Source organism: Marmota marmota, unplaced genomic scaffold (assembly GCF_001458135.2).
Source record: "Marmota marmota marmota unplaced genomic scaffold, marMar, whole genome shotgun sequence".
NCBI classification, from domain to species: Eukaryota; Metazoa; Chordata; class Mammalia; order Rodentia; family Sciuridae; genus Marmota; species Marmota marmota.
In genome coordinates, this window is record NW_026000019.1 from 17778718 (window position 1) to 17796536 (window position 17819).

At 38.0% G+C, this 17819-nt stretch overlaps 1 protein-coding gene across 11 annotated transcripts in view; it reads right to left on the bottom strand.

The window, feature by feature from the left end:
* Rabgap1l (RAB GTPase activating protein 1 like) overlaps positions 1-17819 on the bottom strand; it is a 592157-nt gene that overhangs the window by 173474 nt on the left and 400864 nt on the right. For all 11 annotated transcript variants that reach the window (XM_048810001.1, XM_048810002.1, XM_048810004.1 and 8 more), the window contains one exon: positions 8855-8896. In XM_048810001.1, the coding sequence (XP_048665958.1) occupies positions 8855-8896 (42 nt within the window). The remainder of the gene's footprint in view (positions 1-8854; positions 8897-17819) is intronic.

Here is a 17819-nt window from a genome sequence, read left to right on the forward strand (position 1 = left end):
TGGAAAATTTATCATGTAGGCTGGGTATTATTAGTAACTGTGCTATTCTATCTCCTGGTGAAATTACTGATATACCCTTTGGAGAACTGGCTATAATTTTTATTTCACCTTCATAATCGGGATCAATTACCCCAGGACTTATCATAAGTCCTTTCAGAGTAGAAGAGCTGCGTCCCAATAATAAGCCTACTGTTCCTTTGGGAAGAGGTCCTTTTACCCCTGTGGGAATGATTTGAACTCCCATTTCTGGAGTTAGTACTGCTCTGGCGGAGGCGCAGATGTCCAACCCTGCGCTCCCTCTGGTTTGACTGATGAGGGATCTGATGGACAATGTGTCCTGGGCACTACCCTGACGGGGTTGCTGGGTTCCTCCAGTGAGTACTGTAACACCACCTTTAGATCCAGCCATGAGGACAGCAGATAATGGTACAGCTCCTGAAGATCAGAACCGGTCTGATGGGCTAACCAAGAAAACTCTGTACTGCCACAAGAAGTCCTGGAAATTCCTATGGACAACTGACTGTGCCACATTGCCATTCTTCCCTTTTCTGAACGTCAGCTTCTGTGGCGCTATATCTTCCCAATTGCTCCTGTACACTGGTATGAGATGAGCAGATAAGTATTCACAGGACTATGAGGAATAATTCCTGACTTGAAAGACAGGAACACACATTATCCAGAGACCTTTGACTTTGAGCAGATGTAGTACCTGGAGCCTTGGAAAGACTCCCTTGGAAGGGAGAGCATGTTTTTATTTGGGAATACAGGTGATCATAGATACTGCATGGCCAGCAGGGCACACAATGACACTGCTAACCTGTCTAAAAATTTTTTTCCTCCTTTCATACACACAAGAATTTTAACAGGGCACATGGCTACTGAGCTACAGATTAATTCTTCCTCGTTACCCTGCATCTGAGTGTGGCCACAGATAAAATTTTTGTCAATGGAACGTGAACAAAAATGATGTGTGCAACTTCCTGTTTTCTTAAAAGAACACTACTTGTCCTCCACTTTTCCATGAAATTTCCCCTTCTTCTGTATCGCAACACGGATGGGGTGTAGACCTAGCTTTAACCACATACATGATGACAATGTCCTAGGGAATGGTGAAAAAAAGGACCCACATAGAATCGTGTCACTGAGTGATTTCATAGAGCTGAGATACCTGCCTTTTGGAACAAATTCTATTCTCTCTGAACTGAAATCTGTAAGAGAAATATACTATCTTATTTAAACCACTGTATTTCTTATGGTTTCTCTCTTACATACTCCTTGTTTTTTTAAATAGAAACTTTAAAAAAAAGCCTTGTATTACTCAATGTCACAAATAAATTATTTTGTCTGAAATTCATTTACTTTTGCTCAAACTAAATCCCTTAGTCAAAGCAAGGCAACAGGAAAAAAAAAAAAAAAAGAGCAAGCCTATAGAGTTTTGATTGCAATTCCCGTAAAAGGAACATATTCTAAACTTTTCTCAACATGCATAAACCAAACATCAAATAAGGGCTGAGGATGTAGCTCAACTGGTAGGCTTCCCTCGCATGCACAGGCCCTGGGTTCAATCCCCAACACCACAAACCCCCTTCCCACCCTCTAAAAAAATAAAATAAAATAAAATCAATTTGTTTATGCTTCCAATGAATTTCCTCTGACTGGTTATACTGTTGTGATAATATCAACTGAGCGTCACTGTTAACTATTAAACTGTCCATACTTTAATGAACAAAAGTAGTCTGTTTGGTGCTAAAAAGCAATACTAGTAACTCTTACAGATAAAAAGGGTCATAAAATCTGACTGAGCAGTAACATCCTCGGACAAAAGACTCCTGGTCATATCTCTCTATGACCAGCTCACACACAGTGATTGGTCAAGAGTAAAACAGTTTGACTACAGCATTAGACGCCCTTCAGGGATGACCTCACATCTTAGAGGTGATGAAAGAGTAGTGGATCAGCATAACTGAAAACTCAAACATTCTAATCAGTCAGAGCAGAGAATTTAATTTTACCATCATTCTTAACAGTGAATTAATTTTGATTAGCCTAAATTCAATTATTTGTTGATATAATGGCTCTTGGTTTCTCTGGCTCTGCTTCCGTTCTATTTAATCAGTGACATTTTTAGATTGGGACAACTATCTTTGGACATGCAGTCTTCACACAACTTGGCTAAAAATCTTCCTTTTCAGTCATAGTAACCTGTCAATATAGATTTGTGAAACCGAGGCTGATTTCACTAGTTTGTCTCTTGCCATAATGTGAAAAGCAATGGACCACTGAGTGAGAGCTAAGTAGGGTGACAACTTCTTCACAGAGTAGTTGTACAGTCACAGGGTTTAACTAACACACACACACACACACACACACACACACACACACACTACAGCTTAGGGGTTAAGAACACTGTCTCTGCAGTAAGACAGGCCCACTGTGATGCCGACATGTTATCTGCCTATCAGAATGACTTCAGCCAAGTTTCTTAACCAGTAAGTCACACAATATTAACATTAATAGAGTTACTGTTAAAAAGTTTTGGAGATAGATGATAGTGGCAGTTGCACTGTGATTGCACTTAATGCCACTGAACTGTGTGCTTAAAAGAGTTAAAATAGTAAATTTCATGTGATATATATATATATATATATATATATATATATTTATATTTATTTTATGCCAATGAAAGAAAAAGAAAAAAATTAAAGGCCATAAGAATTAGTTTAATGGTGCTTAGTAGAGAACCAGGAACATTACAGGTACTCAGTAAATAATAGGAGTATTATATTTAATGTATTTATTAACTATTTTTAAATTGCATTTGGGAGTTCCTCACAAAATGTAAAGGCTGCACAATTACATCATTATTCATAGCAGCAGCTATTTTTTTTTGAGAGAGAGAGAGAAATTTTTTTTAATATTTATTTTTTAGTTTTGGGTGGACACAACATCTTTATTATTTTTATGTGGTGCTGAGGATCGAACCCAGCGCCCCGTGCATGCCAGGCGAGCGTGTTACCACTTGAGCCACATCCCCAGCCCAACTGCTATGTTTTTTACCTAGATCCAACACATTACTTCAGTGTCTAAAAAACCTGAAAGAATGATCATAGCATACACCTTGCACAAACACAGAGACACAGGGTAGCAGTTCTCTTAACTTTGGAAAAATGAGCCATTCACATTCAAGCATGATTCTAAAGAGGCTTTTAAATTTGATTGAAAACAATTTTCTGGGTTTATTCTTTTTTTCTTTCTTTTTTTGGCAGTACTGAGTATTGAACCTAGGGACGCTTTATCACTGAGCTAAATCCCCTATATCTCCAGTACTTTTTGTTTTTTATTTTAAGACAGGGCCTTGCCACATTGCCCAAACTGGCCTCAAACTTGTAATGCTCTTGTCTCAGCCTCCCAAATGGCTGAGTATAGATGTGCACCACCATGCCTGGTTATTAGCATTTATTTTTAGATGTAATAAATATTCCTTTGCTCCTAATTTTATTCCTTTATAAACTCCATTTTAGCAACACAAAGATAAATTCAACCAAGACTTGAACAAATATGCTAACTATAATTCTTTTCTATTTATTAAAAGACTGAGATAGTTGTATAAGACACACAGCTCACAAGTCCATACACTCATACATATATACATATATACACATACATATATACATATATATGCACAGATAGCACAGATCAACACAAAATGTATGACAGAAATTACTATGATGATGGAAAATACTTTCTTATTCCTTTATTTATAAATGAGGAAAGTAAGTGTTACAAGGTTAGATGATCTGATTACGGTCTCACAGTAAGCTGACTAGAGAAATGTAACCGCAGCCTGCAGAGCCTCAAACGCACCACGCAAAGGACTTGCCCCTGTGTCTCTATTCTTTCGCATGTATTTCACCTGCCTGAAATTCCTTTCTTCGTTTAGTTGCCCTCTTTGGAAAATCTTCCCTGGTTTTCCCAGAATGAAAATGGCACCCTGCCTTTTGGCTTCTGAAGCACCCCTTTAAGCCCCAGGACCAATCCCACTGAATCCTATCCACCTTTCTTCCTTCTCCTTTAGGTCCAGGACAACTGCAGGACATCAAATGTGGTCTCTGTATCCCCACACCCAGCCCAGAACCTGGAAACAGAAGGCACTCTCAGAACATCTGTTGAGTAAGTAAACCAACCAACCAACCAACCAACACAGTCTTCTCCAAAGGCAGGCAGGAAAGGTGGGGTCAAGGACACAGGTGGGAAGTCAGCCTTGGAGTGAATGCAGAACACACCTTTGCTAAAGGCAGGAGCAAAGCAGAGGAGGATGAGGATAAAGATTTTTAAGAAAGGCAATGAAACCTTGAATGAGTTCATGCTGAGTGCTTATTTTGATCATAAAAACAGGGCAAAGAGGACATCAGATTATTATTCTCATCTATGTCAAATGACCTTATGCTTCTTAAGGTACATTAACTTCAAAATAATTACTGACTACCTGGAACATGATGTGTTTATTCAGCTATCTTTTGTTCCTGGAGTTCTGGACTGTCTCATGAGAAACAAATAATGAGAAATTGCTTCAACAAATTTAGGTATGATTTAACGTATGCATTGGTACTGTGATGGTAGATTTTTAATATAGACCTCTAACTCATTAAATACACCATTTCTGAAACTTTAAACTTTCTTGAGTATTCACTATAGAGAACTAGAAGCCCTGCATTTGCGTTGGCTTTAGCATTTACTAGACAGCGCCTGAAACTAACCTATTATCAAACTGAAGGGGCACCAGAGCAAGGCTAAAAACAAACAACTCAGACAACAAATGATGTTGGGGCAGGAACCAGAAGACAGGAACGTCCAAGTCACAGAACTCTAGGTGCACCCTGGAACAAACCATTTCCACAATATCGAGGAGTGGAGTTTTACTGCCACCAACAGGACAGCAGGCATTCTTCAGGCTAGTATAAAACTGTGCAGAAACCATCTCCAAACAGATTCTGTTCAGGTCTTCAGACTTCTAACCTGGTCGTTGACTGCAGAAATGACATCCCTAACTTTAGTCCTTCCTTATGTCACCATCTGCAAACACAGAAACTAGACCTTTGAGCTCAGTGGGCGTGTCAGACGCCAAGGGAGCTAATGTTCCCTTTCCAGTCTCAGGTATGTGGTTTTCCACTTCCCCTTTTGCCCTGCGGGACCCCAAGTCCTGCAGGGACAGTGGCAGGTGGAGACGCTAGAGCCCAAGTTAGTCCTTCTTTTCCATGATGGCAGAGAAGGAAGGGGGAGTCGTCCCTCGGAAGGACAAGGAAACACTTACCTAATCAGCCTGCTGCTAAACAAATAACTGGTTTTTCAGCTCTCTCTAATAAATAGGTCCTAATTCTGGATTATTATTATTTTTTGATTCTCTGTGAAGCTTCTTTTCTCCATTCCTCTTCTCCCCGTTTGTGAACCCCCCCCCCAAAAAAAAAGAAAGCTGAACACTGAACTAAATGGAATGGACAGGACAATTTTGAGGGGAAAAAAATTCAAAAGTAAGCAAACAAATATGATATGCACAAAATATCTTTAAAAAAATAATAAAGTGCTGTATAATAAAGTTTCCCATGAGCCACTCCGAATCACGGTGATGACAAATTAAAAAACTGCACAGGAAGCTTTTTCAGACTATGGAAAAGGCTTTCTACTCCTCATGTGAGGCAATTTGATCCTTAGTAAACAGAGGTGGTCAGACTATGGCCAACTGTGGCAGCAGAGAGTCATGGCCACAGCGGTGGCCATGGCAATCCAGAAATGGAGTGTGAGGAACGAATTTTCCTGAAAGAAGATGGGATTTTGCTGCGGCCACTTCTAGAAAGTGAGCCCCCTAGATTAGACAGGAAGGAGTCAAATTACCTCTGTAGGAGGACATAGCTCAATATAATCTGCATACACACAGGTTATATCCTAAGATCCCCCCCACATGTAAAATGACTAAAAATGAGTTCAGCAAGGTTGTGGAATACAAGACCAATACAAGACCAATTTAGAAAGAGCAAATTCATTTTTAAATATTAGCAATTAAGAAGAAAAGTTAGATTAAGAAAATAATCCCATTCACAATAGCATCAACAAAATATTTTAAAACAAATTTAAAAAGAAGGGCAAGTCTTTTGTACACTGAAAACTATAAATATTATGGAGAGAAATTAAAGACCTAAATAAATGAGAACTTTCTGTTTTCATAGATTGGAAGACTCAATATTAAGGTGGCACACTCCTCAACTGATTGAGATTGAATGCAATCCCTATTAAGATTCTACTGTCATATACATTCTGTTATTCTTTCTGCCAGGTGGGGACAATCAGATCAATGACATATACTTCAATTTAGCCCTATATATACAGTCTCCATGAAGAGTCAGTTTCAGGATTTATACAAAGCAGATAAAAAATATCAGTCACTACTGGTGAAAAACACTCTCCTTCTATCTTTTCTAACTAGCCAAATTCTCAGAGATGATGTTTGAAGACTGCCTAAATATTGCTAAAGATATAAAAAGCTTTTCTGCACAGTGACCAAAGAATGACCTCTGCCCAACCACGTCTAGGTTAACAAGCTCAGAAATAAATGGCCATAATACAGAAAAGTAAACATGTTAACCAGGAAGACAATTAACATCTATAGTATTGGGCTGACAAATAAAGTTCTGATATCCACAGGGGTAGGCCTGGGTTACCTAAAAGACTAATGAGCATGTGTTGAAAACACCAGTGGACAGGCCACCAAAAGTATGGGAAAGGTAACTTGGGAAAGATGAAATGTCCAAGACTTAAAAAGAAAATTAGATATGATAGGAAAATCAGAACTTTGTTGAACTTCCTTATACTTGTTTAGAATGTAGTATTGCATTTAGTCTGAATTACATAATGCTTTAATTGATTAAGTCTATAAAGGTCTTATTCTAGCCCTGTCTGTTGAGAGGACACGTTGGAAAGTGATTTGTTTTGGTTTTGGTACTGGTGACCGAACCCAGGGGCTCTTCACCACTAAGCCACATCCCCAGCCCTTTTTAAAATTTTTAAAAAATATTTTTAGTTGTAGATGGACACAATACCTTTATTTTATTTATTTATTTTTATGTGTTGCTGAGAATCGAACCCACTGCCTCAACATGCTAGGCAAGTGCTCTACCAATAAGCTACAACACCAGCCTCCTTTGTTAAATTTTTTATTTTAAGATAGGGTCTCACTAAGCAGCTTAGGGCCTCATTAAGTTGCTGAGGCTGGCCTCAAATTTGCAATGCTTCTGGCTCAGCCTCCCAAGCAGCTAGGATTACAGGAATGTGCCATCACCCCCAACTAAGTGGTTTTGATTTGTTTTAATGACAAAAATTCAAGATCAAGATTCATGACTTCATTAAAAGATAAAAGCAAATATGTTTGTGTTATTTTATTTAAAATAAAATTTCAAATATCTTTTCTAACTTCTATAGTAATTTTGGCATAAAAATTGTCCATATACACTGGGTGCAGTGGTGCACACCTGTAATCCCAGTAGCTCAGGAGGATCATGAATTTAAAGCCAGCCTTAGCAAAGACAAGGTGCTAAGCAACTCAGTAAGACCCTGTCTCTAATAAAATACAAAATTGAGCTGGGGATGTAGCTCAGTGGTTTAGTGCTCCTGAGCTCAATCCCTGGTACCACGCACTGCCCCCGCAAAAGAACTGTTCATATACAAACATAAAATGATTTAATGAAAAAAGCACATTTTATGAACTTCACAAAAAGCACGTGCTTGTGAATCACAAGCAGCAATCTGCTTCTAGAGTTTCAGAGGACCCATGTTATTTCATGCTTTGTTTAGAATCAAGGTGTGTAGAGGTTATCTATCAAAGCTCTCTAAATCTGTCAAGAAACCCTCCCAAGAAAACTTTTGAGGGATTCCAAATAATAACGGTGGATCTAGGAACATATTCTAAGTACTTCGTAAATGACAATATTAATCATTATCATGACAGCTAACATTTATTAGGCAGTAAGATTTTCTAGACATTATATAAAGAACTTTTATATACTACCTGAATTATTATAACAATGCCATAAATTAATTTTTATTATTATTTCAAAACCCAGGTTCGGAGCACTTAGAGTAATTTGCCCAAGGTCATCCAACAGGACTGAAATTAGAACCAAATCTGCCAGAGTCCGATTCAACCACCATCTGACTCAGGGAAAGGATAAGCCTGAGCCTTTATGAACAAGGCAATTATAGCCTTCAACAGCAGGATGCCATCTTTGTCTGGGTTATTTTCATCAACTCTGCAGCAAACATCTTGCTGTTACCACACTATTAAGGCTGTATTAATATGTTGATATAAAATCCAACAAGGTAATTATAATAGAATTCTAAAACATCTTATAAATTTCCAGCTATCAGGGAAAGAACTGCAAAGTGAAATGTAGCCATTTCTTTCTAAGTCAGTACATTATAGAATCCTTTTAATAATTCAATTATATGTTTAGGTACTCCAGGGATGTAATTATGGAAAGAAGTATTTTAAGAAAAAACCCTTTCTTCATTTTGACAGAAAACGTGTTTTAACTTTCAAATTTCTCACATTATCCAACTCATATAAGGGAAAGCATCTTTTAGGTTATAGGAAGAAGTACTGGGATAGCAGGATTAGATAGATTATAGGAAAACTAAACTCAAAACGCACAGCAATAAAAAAGGATGAGAAGGAGGGAGGATCCGAGTTTCCTAGAGAAGCCATCTTTCTCTAGGTACAAGAACCTAGAATGACTCAAAGGCTTATTCCAGTTTCAAACGCAAAGAGCTAAGGTAGTTTGATAATTTAAGACTGAAACAAACTTACCTTTAGGAGAGCCAAGGCAACATGAAAGATTATGTTCAAACCCTGAAAGATAAAAGGGACAGTGAAAATCAATACTATCACACCTACAACTGTTTTATTAAGTACTACCCAAGACTTCCATACATCATTAATAAAATTCCTAATTGCTTTAATCTTCACATACCATACTAATTAAACCATAAGATTTTTTGAAAAGGTATTTTGCCCCTCTGAGATTCATAGTGAAAAATTTACATGCTATTTAATTAATATTCATATAAAATTAATATTTTTCTTCTATCTACTTCTGGGTTATTCGTCTGTGGCTAAGTGTTGCAAAAGTCAAGTTCCTTGCTCAAGATGGCAAAAATAACACAGAAGTCTAAAACCATTAATTGAAATTCCTAATCCTAGTTCAGACATCTGGGTGACAGAGTTAAACTGCCAGTGGCCGATAAAACCAAGCCAGTGCATGCTCCTGATGCTCTCGGGATTTCCAACACCGTCCTTAGTGTTGTGTTGTTGTCTTAGTGCTTTCTTTGAAGTGCAAAAACTAGAGGTGGAAATCAGGGGCTAACAGCCAGACTTCCTTTTCCTTTTCTTTACTAAAAAGCCAGAGCACTATTTCAGTAGGGATAAACTAAATAGCCTCTGGGGAAGAAACACTGGAGCTGAGGTCTGGGCTCAGCCTAAAGACTGAAGGAGATGTTGAGCAGTTACATTTAGGAGACAGGGAACCTTACACAGTTAAGGTGACAGAATCAGAAACAGGCTGCCGGGAAAGGTGCTGTTTTCTCACCATGTAAGTCATCACACATGAGAAGAAAGATCTTTCAAGTGTGAGCTGATAGCTTCCAAAACTATAGGATTCATTCAGTGTGTTCTCTTCACCGTGGTGACAAATACCACCTATGCCTTTTGGATACGGAGCTGTACCAAACATATTATGAAATAATAAACCATGCCTTTTGTATCCAAAATCAGAAGTGATGATTAGGATTGGATCCCAGAGTGCATTCCTGCTATGATTTGCTAAGGTAGCCTTTCGTATTCAACCACTAAAACTATGACACAATGTAGAAAGGGTGAATGATGAGCACAAAACATTTGGTTGGCTAAGCTACAAAGTTAAACTAAAGGTTTTGATTTTGGGATTACTCAGTCAATTCTTTAAGAAACAAAAAATGGTAGGAAGTAAGTATAACCAGGACAGGAGACAAAAACAAATTGACATAGTTCATTATCATACCAAATGATGATTCTAGACCTGCTGTGATTATAAGCTGCCAGTTAGAAAAAAGAAAGACGACTATTCTAGATCAAGAAACTTGGGTTATAATTAAGCAAAATTGTTCTCACCCACTAGCTGATGCCCACCTGCCAAATCTTTTTGTTGTTGTTGTTGGTTCAAAAGAATTCATTTTGACATAATTTTAAAAGCAAGGAATATAATTTGTCCGAATTCAGTCCCCAGGTCTTCCCCTTCCCCTCCCTTCCTCCCACTCCCTGTTCCTGGTCCCTCTGCTCTACTAGTCTATCTGCTATTTACGTATAACTTATTGGTCTATCTGCTATTTACTTATATATATTTTTTTAAATTAGAGTCTTGTTGGATGTATATGATGGTGAGATTCACTGTTAGGTCAGATTCATTCTACCATCTTTTCCTACGCCATTCCTTTTTCCTTCCCTTAATTTCCCTTTGTCCATTGTACTAATGGTTCTTCTATCCTTTTTTTAGAACAAATCTTATTTTGCATTAGCTTCCACATATCCGAGAAAATATGTGACTTTTGACTTCTGGGGGCTGGCCTATTTCACTTAGCACGACAGTCTTCAGTTCCATCCATTTACTGTCAAATGCTATAATATCATTATTTTTTATGGCTGAGTAATAATCCGTTGTGTATATATATAGCACATTTTCTTTATCCATTCATCTGTTGAAGGGCACTTAGGTTGGCTCCATAGCTTGACTATTGTGAATTGTGCTGATATAAACACTGAAGTGGCTGCAACACTATAGCATGCTGCTTTTAAATCTTTTGAATATATACTGAGGAGTGGGATAACTAGGTCAAATGAAAGTTCCAGTCCTAGTTTTTTGAAGCATCTCCATACTCCTTTCCAGAGTGTTTGCACTGATTTTCAGTCCCACCAACAATGTATGAGTGTACCTTTTTCCCTGTAGCCTCACCAACATTTATTGTTCTTTGTAGTCTTGACAATTGCCATTCTGACTGGAGTGAAGTGGAATCTCAGTATGGTTTTAATTTGCATTTCCCTAATTGCTACAGGTTTTATTTCATACATTTGTTGACCATTCATATTTCTACTTTTGAGAAATGTCTGTTTAGTTCTTTGCCCATTTATCGATCAGGTTATTTGGTTTTCTGGTGTTAAGTTTTTGAATTCTTTGTGTATCCTGAATATCAATGCCCTATCTGAGGAGCAGCACCTGCCAAATCTTGCAGGACAAGATAAAGAAGACCTGCTCCCCTGCTCCCCAGTCCTTCTATCCCATATCACACTGCAAGGCAGCAATAACTTCTCACAACCAGTGTTTGTCAACCTGCCACCAGGACTAGATCCAACAAGTTTCTTAAGTTGATACTCAAAATGTAAGCCTCTCTTGTCTCCAGTTCTCTAATCTTCATACTGCGCTGGTCTCCCCTGCTACACGAGGTTTCTACTCCTCCTTTCCTTTCCAAATCCTTGCATGCTCCTCTTTGGGAACTCCTGCACATTCACCAACTCTGCCGTTCTTCTCCACATTCCCCCCACCTCCTAGCTTCCATTGCAGCAGCGAAATCTATGATTCTCATAGACTGTACTATGATTCTTGTTTTTCAAAATGACTGTGATAAGCCCAAGATTATATATGTATTCAGTAGCCAGGATCACCTCACAAGTCTCCTGATGTTCATTTTCACCAAATAATGCTGGTGTGATACATATAGGAAGTGTTTAGCTAGTCTAAATTTTCTGTGGTTGATTCTTTTTCCTGTGTACTCAACTAGACCAATTTATGGAATTATCCTCAAAATACAGTAAGAGCCTCTTTTCTTCAATTATCTCAGAATCAAACTATGAGGTAACTAAGCCTTGAAAAAGAAACAAGAAAGTTTAAATGCCTTAAAAACTTAAGATCTCTAAATATTGAAAACAACTCTCACCAACCCCAAGAGAAAATATTTTTTTGGATTTTATTTTATATGTACTTCTAATCAGTTTGGCGATAAGATTCTAGAGTTTATAGATAGTAGAAGTAGCAAGCTACAAAACAAAGTGTGTGAGCCAAAATAAACTTTCTTTCTATTAGTGGTGTCAAGTATTAGTTTTAATAATGGAAAGCTACTAACACAGCGAATAAATCACTTTTTTGGGTCTCCCTTAATGTGTCCTCTAATTTCTAAAGGATGAAAATGATTCCTTCCACTTAAAGACAAGTAAATTTTCAGAGTGGACAATAGAGAGAGAGCAAAAATGTGACTCCTACCAAAACCAGATTCTATCATTTGTCTCCATATTAAAAACACTCACAAAAAGGAGCTGACTGAACATGAGGCAATAAAAATCCAGCTCGCTGTGGAAAGAAAGGGTCACCACCTTCCTCCAGTGACAATAGATTGAGATCAGCAAGAAGCAGTGGTTCCTTAACTGATCTGGATATTGCTGTGTCAAAATTCAGTCGCAGTCCTGGCAACATCTTTGCTTTTAAGAACACCTACAAGTAATTGCCCCAAATTGAATAATTGCTCCAAAGTGAAGATCACACTGTTCCTTGGTAGGCCAACTATTGAGCACCCACCCTCCTGCATAAATAAAGGTTGACAGCTGAGCACTCACTGAAACAAAGACACCGAACATCTTGGCTCTGATGAGCAAGCACTCGTGGGTTCAGAGGGAGCTGACAGATTATGTGAAAAGCTGTCAAAAAGCTGTACTGATGGCACTGAGAGCAAACTATGCAAAGGTAGTGTCAAAAGTGCCAGATGCACATCAGCACTTGGCTCCTTAGGGTTAAAGTGACAGGGAAATAAATAGTATGAAGAAGTGGAGATCAACAGGCAGCAAGAGATGATCTAATCCAAAGCGGCCAAGGTGGACGGGACAGCCCAGACGAAGCCAGAGGGCTTGGTGTGCCAACCTTTCTGACCATCCCAAGTGGTATATACCACCCAGGAAAGGGTGTGATTAAATTAGACAGCGTATAACTCTGCATTTGGTAAGTACTGATAAATGCTAGCAATCACTATTAAATCATGTACTGATTGCCTACTATCTCCAACATTTTATGTTTTTCCCACTCAAACCTCTCTACCACTCGTCATCATCTTAGAGATGAGAGACAGGCTTAGAGATATCACAACTGTTACAAAGTGATAAAGCCAGCATTAGAATTTAGTTTTCTGTCAGACGAAAACAAATTCATGCTCTGTTTACTAATTTTATCTCAGATGTTTATAGTCAGTGAGACTTATAGATATATCTGTGATAGATTAAAGATGGTCACAATTCTTTGACACTTTTCCCACTGAGAGGCTGGGTCTCTGCCCTCTCTTCTGAATCTGGACAACTATACCACTGCTATGACAGACAGAATGTGATGGAAGTGACACCATGCCAATGTATGGGCCCAGTCCTTCAGAGACTGACAGCTCCCATGTCCCCATCTGATGGCATAATCACTCTTGGAAGCCAGCCACCATGAAAGAAGCACAACTACACTTAGACCCTCGTGCTCCAAAAAGCCAGAAAGCCTCTAGGGCACCTGGAGGACCAGATGTCACTGACAGAAGAAAAACCAAGGATCACCAGGGCGCTGCGCATGTGAATCAAGTCATCTGGCAGTGAATCAGGTTGTCCAACCAATGTCATGTAGATCAAAGGGGAACCCTGCAGTCAAACCCTTTCCAATTCCCAACTCAAAGAAAACAAACAGCTCTTTTTATTTTTTTTTCACTTTGAAATAATTTTAGATTTAGAGAAAATTCCCCCAAATATCTGACATTTTACATAACCACAGTTCAATAACCAAAACCAAGAGCTCAGTATGAAACTGTTGTCAAATGCACAACTTATATCCTCTGAATTTAGTCGTTGTGTCTCCTTGGTCTCCTGCAATCTGCGACAATCTTCAAACTTTTTCTTACATGTTCTTCACATTTTTGAAGAGTACTGGATAATTATTTTGTAGGATGTCCCTAAATTTGATTTGTCTGATGATGTTTCTTTGTGAGTGAATTCAATAGCATAGAAGTATACATACAGTGTTCTTCTCAGTGAATGCTATCAGGAGGTGACATAACATCAGTATGTCTAACCATACAATCACTGCTTTTTGGTGTGTGTGGAGGATGTTATTTACTTATTTGGGTGCTCAGGATTGAACCAGGGTCTTGTGCAGAATCACTGTCTTAAAGTCACTCAGTTTGGGTGTATTTGTTATGTATAACAAATGACAGGTCACCAGAATAGAATCCTATTGGCTTCTCTTTGATAAACTTCCTCCTCTATGATCTCTAAGAAATATATTTTTTAAAAGAACAGGAAAATCACAGATAATTGCCATATAAGGAAGCAAATATTAGCTGCTCTTAAATATATGTTCTATAGCAAGAATATTGTCACAAGTTAGCTAAAGGATCTTTATTCATTCTGCTTCGTATGTTTCAAACTGTTTGAAGTTCAACCTGTTAGGATGGCTGAATCCTAGAATTTGATGGGAGTGACCAGAAAAACAATGTGATTTGAGTTTGGAGGCTTTTTTTCTTTATGCCCACTAGAGGTCAGGAGTGTAGCACTGAAAAATCAAGCAAGAGTTTTTTGGTTTTTTTTAAAGGATTTTGAGAGATGCTTCTAATGGCGATTTTAAATTGCCCTTATGTCCACTACTTCCTTACTAATATAAAATATACAAAAAAACTAGATGATTTCCACACTCCTTTCCCCTCACTTTTATTATATATTTCCATTTTTATTATAGCTTTTTATTAAACTTTTTTTTTCATAAACTAGTAGTGAATATTAAAGAGTTTAAGAATGGAGAGGGATGAGCACTAACTGGGAAGAGACCCCTTTCCCTGCTGCAGGTGGGGATTTCATAGTGGTCCCCACTCCCCACCAACTCTTGATCTTGTGGTTGTGGGAAGAGGAAAAAATAGCTGCTTCCCAGGGAATTCTCGCAGATCACATCCTATACCTCCAGACCTCACCGCGCATGCCCTTTGTGCTTGGCAACCCTTCCCTCCACTTGATTACCCCGGCTCTTCTCTATTATGAGCTCAGATGTCAACGCCTCTGCAGAAGCTTTCCTGGCCTTCCGTGGCTGGCACAGATTCCCTTGTTAGTGCTCTTGAAAGCCACCCTGCCCATACCCCAGCACCCATCCTGTGGGTGCTGCCTCTGGTTCCCTTAAATTGTGTGAGGACAAATACTGCCAGTGCCCTTATTGGTATATTCCCATCACTCACAGTAGATACTTGATGTTGGTTAAATGAATGTATGAAATTAATAGAGTTGTTTAGAACAAGAAAATGGACTTTTAATGAGAATTTAAGATTATGAAATACTGATCAAAGTAATTTCTCCTTATAGTTTCTTGATATTAATGTCATTTTTTTAATTGCTGAGCCTCCTTTTCAGATTGTTTAGTAATACATGTTACCATACCACCCTAATATGATATCAGATTTTATTTGAATTATGCAAAAAAACCCTCATAAAGTGCTAAAGATATTAAGGTAATATTTATGCATTTTAAAATGAATACATATTATTCTATGAGAAAAACAATGATTAATAGAAAGATGAAAGTTGGGATATACTGCAGACTAGTTTTTATATGTCCTATCAGATTACTTGACAGTGTTATGGGCCAGGAGGTATGAGCAAACAGACTCCATTTTACCCTGAGACTCCATCTGACGTAAGAAATGCTTCTTCATGGGAAAACCTGGCCTCTGTACCTACAAATAGTTGCTTAGCACAGCATATTGGCAACACACAATGGCAAAACTGTTCCTTCTAGTCTCATACACTGTACTTGTGCAATGTGCCCTAACCACATAGAATGTTAATGTTTGTCTAGCCTTTAGTAATCATTCTTTAAATTGTACTCAACTAGGGTCGTTTTGACCCACTTCCCCTTCTGCTTATGATTTTAGATCTCATGATTTTTGTTTATGGTCTTGAATCATAGCAACAGCTATTTATGATTAATGTACTGACATGCTTTACTTGTGATATAAATATTTGCTCTAACCTTGGAGGGGGTTGAAGGATGTAGATTTGCAGTCTGCCCCTTGGCCCACCAGCAGGTGAATCTGGACCACCAGCTGGTGAATAAATGTTTCATGTCCTGTTTCAAGACTGAGCAGGTGATTTACTGCAATCTCACCATAACAGCAGCAGCAAAAATATGCTGAGTGATTATTTGGATAGCTGTTGAAAATAGGAGGGCTGTATCAAATTTCCTGTGCATCTTCACTGATCTGTATCTATGTGTACACGTGCCATTCTACTTTAATGGGAAGCTGTGCAACTGCTTACTTGAAAGCTAAAATGAGTTAAGCTTAACAAAAATATGAACAGAAGATGTGAATGGGATAACTTTATTTTTAGTACTAGGGATGGAATCCAGGGTCTCATGCATGTTAGTTAAGTGTTCCACCACTGAGTTACATCCCTAGCCCTGAATGTGATAAAATTTTGAGATATTAATGATGAGGAAAAAATAGCATATGGTGAAACATAAACAATACAACAAACTCAGTAGATTAATTTTATAAAACTGGTCATAGAAGAGATTTCAGAGAAAACAAGCTATCAATATTATTTTCTTGAAAATTCATATTTGATCAATAACAAATGTGTTCCCAAATTTTAACATAAATACATACTACTTGATTTCTCAGAAAGCATATTTCTTACTGAAAGAGCCAACCACATAATGCTTTAGAAACTGTTAATAATTATTTCAATCTGAAAATTTAATCAGACTAAAAATGTTTATAAAATACATCAGAAATGAGACAAACTCCTAAATCTAACAACATATTCCGTTGAGTATTTTGATTTTTCCCACAGTACCAATATTTAGATTTTAGCAAAGGTCTTATTTCTATAGCTTTTGATGTTTCTACTCAGGCAAAAAGTACAAGCATAACAATTTAAGAGCATACTTCTTCATTCAACTTAACCATTCACACATCAGGGAAATGTAAAATCAACACCCTCTGGCCAGCGGGCTATAAGAAATATCCACTCCCACTGGGTGCAGTGGCACACACCTGTGGGGCTGGGAGGCTGAGGCAGGAGGATCATGAATTCAAAGCCAGCCTCAGCAAAAGGAAGGCACTAAGCAACTCAGTGAGACCCTGTCTCTAAATAAATACATCCTGGGGATGTAGCTCATTGGTCAAATGCCCCTGAGTTCAATCCCTGGTACCAAAAGAAAAAAAAAAAAGAAAAGAAAAGAAAGAACAGAAAAGAAAGCAAAAAATAAATGAGCTTCCAGTAAATTTTCATAATTTATGTAGCAAACCATTTGCCAGTAGTAATTAGCTATCATGGAACAAAATATCCATGACTTTCGGTACCATGAAGTATACAAGTCAGTCAGTTAATAGCTTCAGTATGTAATTCAGGACATTCAGCACACTCATGTTTAACTATGAAATGGATGAGAAAGTGTGTTACTTTATTAGGAACTGATGGAGAGAAAGGTATCTATCTAAGAGAAGCAGGTAATTAAATCACTCATACTCTTAAGTTCTTTCCCAAGAAGCCCTGTCCTCACATCAAAAAATTAAACTGGAAATCACAGATCTACCTACTGTAGTAAAGACGAGATAGCCCTGTTTACAAAAACATGGCAGAATTAGTTCAGTTAATTGGTCTGAGATCTATTACACACACACACACACACACACACACACACACACACACACCACACCAAGTTAAAAGTAAGAGCTATAACAAA